Here is an 860-nt window from a genome sequence, read left to right on the forward strand (position 1 = left end):
ATTACATTTTTCTCTCTCTCATTTTCAACTGTACAATCTTCCATAAAATAATATTATACATAAATCGAAAACTTTTCATTTTATTTCAACCACTCATTTTTAAAAAAATTACTATTCCAACCATTTTCAACTCTACACAATGAGGACCAAACGGGAGCTAATTTTGCAAGTGAAATCATTTTTTTATTTTTATTTTCAATTATGCATTCTTTAAAAATCGCTATTACAAAAATCAATGCAAACAAATAGCCAAAATGGATAAAATGACTACATAAAGTCAAACTTTGCACCGTTAGTCTAAAATCCATCTTTTTAAGGCGGCAGATACTTTTGCTCCCTACTAGTCCTAGTTTTTCAAGCTTGTCTAATGCAGTTTCTATTTTTTATAACTGAAAACCAGGAAGTAAATCCAATTCGTGATGGACGCCATTGAAGAAGTGGAAATACCAACAAGAGGTTTGTTTATTTGTCATTTTCCTTCACTTGATTTGATTTTCAGTAGGAAGTCTTTATTTGGTTGTTTCCTTAATGGTCATCCATCACTTCCCAAAGCAAAAGATTTCATCGTTGCAGCTATATTCCTCGATTTGAAATATTTGTTGCTGTTTCTTGTTTCTTTATCAGTGAAAGAATCAAATTCTGATGATCCAAGCCAAAGACAGCAACTTCCTGCAAAAAAACACTTGGGATGGTGGCTTCGCATATTTCTTTACACTGTCTTTCTCCTTGCTGGTCAATCTACAGCCACCCTCTTGGGAAGATTATATTATGATAAGGGTGGGAATAGCAAATGGATGGCAACATTAGTTCAATCAGCAGGCTTCCCTATCTTAATGCCCCTCTTACTATTCTTTCCACGA

The 860-nt window shown here is 33.7% G+C and overlaps 1 protein-coding gene across 1 annotated transcript in view; it reads left to right on the plus strand.

The window, feature by feature from the left end:
* Positions 1-311: 311 nt before the first annotated feature.
* LOC111378377 (probable purine permease 11) overlaps positions 312-860 on the plus strand; it is a 14,019-nt gene continuing 13,470 nt past the window's right edge. Inside the window, exons 1-2 of the mRNA XM_023001570.1 lie at positions 312-456; positions 625-829. Of these exons, the coding sequence (XP_022857338.1) occupies positions 420-456; positions 625-829 (242 nt within the window). The 5' untranslated portion in view covers positions 312-419. The remainder of the gene's footprint in view (positions 457-624; positions 830-860) is intronic.

Source organism: Olea europaea, unplaced genomic scaffold (assembly GCF_002742605.1).
Source record: "Olea europaea var. sylvestris unplaced genomic scaffold, O_europaea_v1 scaffold1807, whole genome shotgun sequence".
NCBI lineage: Eukaryota > Viridiplantae > Streptophyta > Magnoliopsida > Lamiales > Oleaceae > Olea > Olea europaea.